This window comes from Drosophila persimilis, unplaced genomic scaffold, assembly GCF_003286085.1.
Source record: "Drosophila persimilis strain 14011-0111.01,24,50 unplaced genomic scaffold, DperRS2 tig00000000-arrow-pilon, whole genome shotgun sequence".
Taxonomy (NCBI): domain Eukaryota; kingdom Metazoa; phylum Arthropoda; class Insecta; order Diptera; family Drosophilidae; genus Drosophila; species Drosophila persimilis.
This window is the reverse complement of record NW_020825288.1, coordinates 9,550,867-9,559,053: the sequence shown is the minus strand read 5'-3', so window position 1 is coordinate 9,559,053 and position 8,187 is coordinate 9,550,867. Positions and strand designations below refer to the sequence as shown.

The window sequence follows — 8,187 nt, the reverse complement described above, 5'->3', positions numbered from 1 at the left end:
TAGTTTATTTACGATAACATTATACCTAAGTTAATAGGAACTCTTTGGTTACGTGCTGGAAGTTCAATTGTTTAGCAAAAGTCAGTTTCATAATCTTTGTGGTCGAGTCGAAATCAGCAGTCATGATCGTCTCTTGTTGAGCATCGCATTGACCCAAATCCGCACCTGAGTCACAGGCCATACAAAAACACACACACACACTCAAAAGCACCCCTTGGGCCAAAAGACGCCTCTACGGCGGCTCTACTCGAGGGCATTAAGGAACGGAGCTATTGAGGCGATGTCCTCACAGTCGGGTATGGCTTTGCCTTTGAACTTGAGGCAGGAGAGCGCACAGGTCTGGCCCTGGAAGTAGTCGCCGAGCATGGTCTTGCACTGGACGCAGTTGTTGAGACACACCTGTTGCAGAAGGAGTATGTGAATGTGTTAATTGGCCATACATCATCGGTTCAAGATGATTTATTGAGACAAACCTGAATGAAATCAATGCCGCCCATCGCATCTGCAAGTAAGCAATTAAAATTGATATTGAATACGCCATGGAGGAGGACTCGAGCGACTGCAGACTTACCAAATCGCTTGCCATAGTGCCCGATGGAGGGCAGGGCATCCCCGAATTGCAGCAGGGAAAGGGCAACTACCACAACGGTGCACAGTACTAAGGGCTTGGTATTCATGATGGATGGATTCTGTGTTGATAGTATTTTTGTGTCTGATTTGTCGGATACGACCGGGAGCTGGCTGGCTGGCTTGCGACTTGGCTGGTCTAGAGCGGAGTTGAAATAATTATTATCGCTCGTTTGTCTTCTTATTTTATATACATATGCTCTCGGCCCAAACGCAGATGCGAAAGCTTAATAACGTAAAGAAGTCTGAACAGAAACAACAAAAACAACTATTGCTGAAGCCGGTCTCTGAAAGCGCAGAAGCGAGGCGAAGCCGTCGGACCACTGACGGACAGAGACACTCGAGCGCCCAGTCCCAAGTCCCAGCCCAAGTGGCGCTAAGCTACGTCAGATCTTTCAACGAATCGAAATCAATACAAATTCAATAAAACTGCCATTATAGTTGCTAAGCGTATGCAAATTTCGATTTGTACCGAGCGATACGCAAAAAAATGTTCCTATTCAGAGATCTGTTTTGTGGCCATTGAATTTTGCATAGCTATCAGGTGAACAGATTTAATTTCTGCTAAATGGATGTTCGGCCCATTAAATGAGTTAGAATTTATGGAATGCCACTGATAAGACTTCAAAGGAGACGCGACAGAAATGTTTTGTAAGGCAATTCAAAATACACATGTTTGCAGACCCGTCTCCCGCGTAAATTATTTACAGATCTGGCATGTCATTTTATCAATGCTGTTTACAGCTGGCGAAAAATTTCCCCCACTTTCAAGAGCACAGCAAAAAAGTCACCGAAGTTCAGAAGGAAAGTAGCACCTAAAGAGCTTTAGGAAAACTTCTCGGAAAGCTACAGCAACAGCAGCAGCAGCAGGAAGTGTCAAGCCGCCGAACTGTAGCTGTAATTAATGCAAATTTTATGCGAATGGCAAGCGCCGGGTCTGCCGATCCGATCCGCTCCGAACCGATCCGATCGCTCATTAATTAATGGTGCTGTGAATGCATTAAAAATGTTGTAAAACTGTGGCGTGTAGAACGGGGTTGGGTGGGCCTGGCTATAACAATAAGTTACGCTCCGATATAATGAGCATTCTTTTGTCCTACACGGATCTGCCTCCAACCGGACACGCTACTAAGGCGGCTAGGGCAAAGGTACTGCAACTGGTTTTGGGGCGCCTGCCTTTTCTTTAAACGATTTAAATTGATGCCATCCAAGCGAAACAGAATGTGGAGACTAAACTACAAAATATATACATATATTTGTGTATAAACGATTCAACTGTATCGTGGGAAAAGTTTTAGTTATGCTAATTTTATGCGACACAAATTGTTTGTTTCCTAACTAATAGGCAACACGCGCCAGCATATGAGTAATAAGCCCGCGGCGATTTATGCCGCGAATACGTCACAGCCCAGCCGCTTTGTGGGCGTGACACTTGAGCCGGGTTTTAACATATGATTTTGGCCGAACGATTTGATAATGACGTATGAACGGTACTCGACACTTACCGGTAGTTGATTGTTTTGGCGGCGAGGTGTGGGCTCCGGTCAAAAAAGTGTCGGGTCGGCGTTGGCAACAAGTTTGTTTGCTGGAAACTGGTTCTAGAATAACTGCTGTCGGATTGAAGAGTTCTTTTCGTATTTATACAAAGTCCGTCGTTGGGCTTTTGTGCGAGCAAATTAATCAATTTATCTCCACAGTAAATCCACATAATTGAATATGTGCTCGCCAGCAGCAAGCTGGCAAAATGTCACTTCCGCTGGCAGTAGAGTAGTCAGCCACTTTCTTGAGTGCTTTTCACAGCAGTTGTTCGCTGGATGTAACATGTAACTTATCCAGTTTAATTGCGTTTCTTTTTGGCGCAGCCGTTACACGAAGTACTCGTAGAATTTGGATTGGTACAAACAGGAAATGCAAACAGCGCAAAAGTTTCTCTAACAACTATGAAAAGAAGCTGCTTTTTCTGTAGTTCTAAATCATGACATATTGCTTTGATTTCCTAGTCCCTGGACCAACTCGCGCTTGTGAACTCACTTCACCCCTTGCATAACAATTCAATCAAATATGGCTCACAACACAGATACAGACTTTACAATCTTTACTGAATACAAGTCTCAACTAATAATGTATTGCGACGTATGCTGTTGTGAAATTATCCCATTGACCATAAGCTACACATTTTCTGATCGGTTTGGTGTGGTTTCATTCTGCTTTACAGGACATTTCCACCGGTCTGAACTTATGAGCCGTTTTGAGTCGGCTTTTCTATAACTACGGTGCTAACAACCTAACAGATCCTGGTCTGGCTGACAGCTTTAGCCCATCCTCAATGGAAATAAAAAGGTCTAGCTGAAGAAACATATTTAAATAACAACAATCATCTAATAAAAGTACAGCAATAAACGATGTGGATGGTCTGGTTCAAGCCGTTCTGGCAGTGCGCTTAGGCACCAGCAAGGGCACGGACTACTGCCTGGTGCAGAATTCCTTGTCCACCAATTGGGGCAACGAATGCTACATCCTGATGTCAGCCCGCAACAACTACGGCGTAATGACCATTCCCACTTATGTGGAAATGTAGAACAGTCTTCAATTTTTGTTTTATTTTCTAGCCCCGCGGGCTCTAAATATGAATTACACTTTCATTAGCTGATGCCATTATCCTCTTTTGTAACCCTAAAATATTTAAACTCCAATAAAAATAGATAGCTTTTATGTTCAACAATTTCCGTTTTATTAGAGTAAAGTAAACACATTTCTTAGGCGCATTTAAAAATTTAAATTAAACTTAACCGAAGAACGGCTTATTAGCAGTGCACTGCTTGAAAACTGTAACTTTTTTGTCAGTATGGCATCACTGCATCTACAATTATCCAAGCAGTGGAGCATGTTACTTAGCTCCGCTAGATGGCGCGTTAAAATACTTTCGAAAATTTAAATCTTTTTGCGAAATTATTACTAAAATGGAATAAAACAAAGCATTCCATTCATGAAAATGTGTTTTCAAAGAAGAGCAGAAGAAAATCTGTTACAATACAGCTTGGCGTGACCCTATTACAAGGATAGTAGAAGTGCCACAGAGTTTCAGAGCAACATTAAAGGTTCCTGAACGTAATTCTGTTAAGAATATATTTTAACGATTCCCAGCTTGGAAAGAAGTCTCTCGTCGTTGGATATATTTCTTAGTCCATTTAATGACTCCCATAGAGGCAATCAATTTCTCTTCAATATAAATCTCATTATTAAAGTGCCGGGCAGATTAAGGTCTTTTTTTTGACGCACCCTCCCCCCCTCCCCAGGACGTGCGTTGAAATTGCTGAAAAGCCACAACAGCAAACGTTTCCACCGATGACCAGCCATCGAATCGGGTGTATGGGTGTGGCACACCAACATCAACGCCGTCGAACAGCGAAAACTTTTATTAGTTGGAGCAACGCTCCACAGAAGACCACACCGAGTAAATCAGTAAACGATTTTCTTTATAGTGCAGCATTTGCGAGGCAGCTTTTTCGTTTTTGTTGCAGCGGCAAGAAACTTTTATTTTAAACCAATCCCCAAGCCAAGGCAAGCCGAGGTTTTCGGACGCTTTATTTATGAACTTTGCCGGCACAGTCGATGCGATGCGCCTCACATGCTCCAGTCCATCCATATATTGCAATCGCTTCCTTTGTGCCTCGCTGGATATTTCAGGCACGTAAGCATTAAATTTTTTAGCCATACAATATGCTCATTGTGGCACTGATTTTAGCTCCAAGATATATGCTGCCAGCTAGCCGGGCATGACAAAAGAGCAATGAAGCCTATTTTGTAGCTGCAAACTTTGCCAGGTCGAACAAAAAACTTTTATTTAAATATCTCGTTAAACCACTCCTATCCCCCCCGCTCAGCAGTGCTCTGAGCTGCTACACTGGCAATCCCCAATAAGCAGAAAGTATGCGATGGAAGGACAAAACTCTTAATATAGTTGTGGCACTTGTTAATAATAAACCTTAAAGTATTTTTAACTATGCCCCCGAAAATAAGAGCAAGCCAGGAGTATAATTAGTATATGTAAGCCTTTCACATGCCTCAGTGCACACGGGATGGTATGGGGCCAAACTAAAGAGCTAAGATCCCGTTCCACTCCACTCCCCGCCGCACCAGCCATCGTCGCGTATGCGTAATGAAGCTTGGGCGCCTCACTTGCTTGGGACACACACACACACAATCCCAACGGTCCCATACCTTCTTCGGCCACCGGCATGTGAAAAACGTGTTAATCCACAAACTAATTTGATGTTAATGTGGAGGGTTGATGGGTCGACAGGTCGGCGGGGCAGCGGGGCAGCGGGGCAGCGAGGCAGCGGGTAGCCGGCTGCCTTAATTGTTTTTCAGCTCACTTTACAGTGTGCCTCGCCTCGCCTTTGTGGGGCTTTAAAAGCCATTCAAAGTGGCCGGGCCATTAGAGCGTTAACAAATTATACCTGTCCCCGGCTAGTCCTGGCCTGGACCTGGCCCCGACCCCCAAAGACAACAGCCGGAGCAGAATTAAGCGAGCTGCGAATTAGTTGCATCTCAAGGTCCTCCTCCTTCGCTTCTGCATACTCAGCGTTCGGGCGGGTTTGTAAGGCGGCGACGGGACAGACCTCATCTCGGGGGCGACCGCCTGGCGCGCTCAATGTGCTCGAAATGAAATCAGTGAAATGCTGGAAATTAAAAAATAACGAGATAATTAAAAGCTGCCCCCGCAGTTATTTGCGTGTGTGTCTCCTTGCTCACGTAGCGCTGCTTAAGTGGCGGCATTGAGGCTGAATCCAATTGGGGAAGCGTTTGGTGGCATGCCCATGCCTCTCTGTCTCTCTGTCTGTCTGCCCACAATTGTCTGTGCCAGTGTGTATCTGTATCTGTATCTGTATCTGTGTGTGGTCATGGAAATGTACAGAGGGCGACCCGGAGCGAGTGAAAGAGCCGTTTTAATCCTGCCGTTTACTTTGTCCCACCAATGCTCGTTCATGTTTAATGTCCTTTCATTTTGTATTTGACTCCAAGTTGCCTTTGTTTCTGTTGTTGTGTTTTTTCCATCGTTCTTAGATTTTGCTTTGTTTTGTTTTGGTTTTTGTTGCTTATTTGTTTTCGGCTCACGCTGTGCCAGAAGGCCTGTCTCTGCTTTATTTGCTAATTGCTTTTTGAGGTTTTTTGGCTTTGGTTGTTGCACAAACACATTTTCAGGTTTTCTGGAGCGATACTCGTATACCTATTTTCCGAAACGGGTTCAGTTTATGCGATTTGTTATTGGAATTATCCGGAACAGCATAATCCGCATTGATATATGGCAATTCGTGGCAGTGGCAGTGGGCCAGGACAATCGGCGAATTAGTACACACTTTGCTAATTACCTATTCAAGGAGCTGATTAATTATTTGCCAATACACATTAATTAGCGGAATTAATGCTTATGAAGAGCTGCCCACCAAGCTTCCCCCGAAAGCAAATAAGAAATTACCTGAAGAGTCCTGGCAAGGCTAAAGAAGAGCCCACAAATTAACATTTTTCGCACTCATTAGTGAATGATTTAATTTAATAGTTTTGTGGCCCACCTACATAAAGCCAGCCTCAATATGGGGACAGGGCAGCAGACAGCAAAATATTCATTACATTAAATGTGCATAATTTATACTGATGTTCGTTTAAACGCTGCAATTATTTGAAATTTGTCCATCATTTTTTTGGCCCTACACTCATGCGGATCCATTGGCCTCCTGGCCACAGAGTTTCCTATTGGCCATTGAAATAATTTCAAATTATATTTATGGTACTCGATTCATTGTAACGCGAAAAACTCTTAGCTGGAATGCTTGTTAATAAATATTGAAATGGAAATCAGTACGACTCAAATAGCCAGGGGGAGAAACGATGGCAAAAACATTTTAAACAGCCATAAAATCAACGAATTGTGGCATTGCAATTAAACAAAATCATTTTAGCGGGTTTTGTGTTTTATTTTTTGTGTGTTGTCCCACGTTTACCTTTTCAATTGTTAAGTACTATTTACATATTGAGTCGGAAATTAAATAAAGCGATTTACCCTCCGCTGATGAACTGACCTGTCATCTCACTTGATTACGTTAGTCACAGTGTAATTAGTCGCCTGAACGCCGAAAAGCGGCCAAGGCTCGGAATTAGACCAAACGTTTGTTAATTAGCAAGACCAAACACACGAGTGTGGGTGTGTGTATGGTGTGTGGGTGTGTGTGGTGTGTGCGTAGGGTGAGTGTGCCCGTGTGACATAAATTGAACTGACGGTGAGCGCTGGATGTCTGGATGGCTGGATGGGTGGATGGCTTAACTGGGCCACTAGAAGGGGTGAGGAGAACGAGAGAATGCACTGACATGCACATGTCCAAAATGCATAGCTCGACAAAATGTCAGCCAGCACATCCGACCGTACCACCTTCTTTGGCTATGTGCGGAAATGTGTCGAACTCTGCCATGTTGCGATACGACAAAATTGGGTCGCATTTCAAAAAATTTTCGACTCCGGATGGTCAGTGGGTGTCTGGGTGTCTCGATGAATCTCTGCCTTGGTGCTTGTGTGTATCTGTATGACTTTGCGTTGACATTTCAACTTTGCCCGACCAGGCTAATGCAATGAAAACTTGCAGTTTGCCGTAGAGCTTGGCTTCTCTTTTTTTTTTGCTGCTGTTCAGATGTTCAGAGAGTCGTCGTCTCTTGTTTTGGGTCACATAGCTGGAGACTTAAAGTCGAGATGCTACCAGTGAACCTGAAATCGCCATTAGACATACACAGCTTCAAAATCGAACTGCCAAACGGCTGATCCTGGATGGTAACGAACCAGACTTTATACACCACACAACACCATCCCTACTGTTGAAGAAGCCCCAACCAGGCAGTAATAAGTGTCAAGCCGTTCCCCGTCGGCCCTTTGCAATCACAATTTATGCTGGCCAAAGCACTTCAAAGAGCTGACGCCACAATAATAAACCATTGCACAGCCCCGAGGCGCAGCAAGTAGAGCGTCAGAGACAACAACCAACCAGAGAAATCGGAATTCAAGCAGCACAGCAGCCCAGTGCAGCTCGGTAAAGTTGCTTTAAAGAAAGCCTCTACTGACGGGATATTGAATCCGGTGAGCCTGGAGTTTTCGCTACTGTCAGCTGGCCGAAAATAGCTGGCCTTCAAGCGAGTTGGGGCAGCCACGACAGCATTGAGTCGCGTCTTTCTCCGCTTGCGCATTGTAAAAGTTTTCCTCTTTCTATACATACCCCGTGCTCGTGGAGTAGAAGGGTATATTGTTTGAGTAGATTGTTCTTCAAATAAGCTACCCAAGACAAGCCCAAAGGACTATATGCATGTTTCTGTACTTTTAATACAAATACATCCTGTAGGAGAATGTAGATGTAAGTTTGGTTTGGTATAAAGAAAATCTGATCAGGGTATCTTATTGTCGGAATATTGACTTTCGTATTCTGTTCCATGCTTTCTTTTTGGTGTTTTTTCCTTTTTTATTTGAGTTTTCACTTACCTTGTGCTTAAGTGTTTCTTCTACCAGGCCATTTGCCATTT

At 43.9% G+C, this 8,187-nt stretch overlaps 1 protein-coding gene across 1 annotated transcript; it reads right to left on the bottom strand.

The window, feature by feature from the left end:
* Window positions 1–43: 43 nt before the first annotated feature.
* Window positions 44–2,146, bottom strand: LOC6587540 (eclosion hormone). Its single transcript, XM_002013045.2, has 4 exons — window positions 2,133–2,146; window positions 572–766; window positions 474–502; window positions 44–399 (listed from the first exon to the last, which is right to left on the bottom strand). Exons 2-4 carry the CDS (start codon window positions 675–677, stop codon window positions 244–246), a joined length of 291 nt encoding a protein of 96 aa, XP_002013081.1. The 5' UTR covers window positions 678–766; window positions 2,133–2,146; the 3' UTR covers window positions 44–243.
* Between the last annotated feature and the right edge of the window lie 6,041 nt (window positions 2,147–8,187).

Coding starts and splice junctions, on each gene's coding strand:
- LOC6587540 (XM_002013045.2), bottom strand. CDS start 677: ATGAATACCAAGCCCTTAGTACTGTGCACCGTTGTGGTAGTTGCCCTT. Junction 503..571: donor GCACTATGGCAAGCGATTTG/GTAAGTCTGCAG, acceptor GCTTACTTGCAG/ATGCGATGGGCGGCATTGAT. Junction 400..473: donor GCGGCATTGATTTCATTCAG/GTTTGTCTCAAT, acceptor CTTCTGCAACAG/GTGTGTCTCAACAACTGCGT.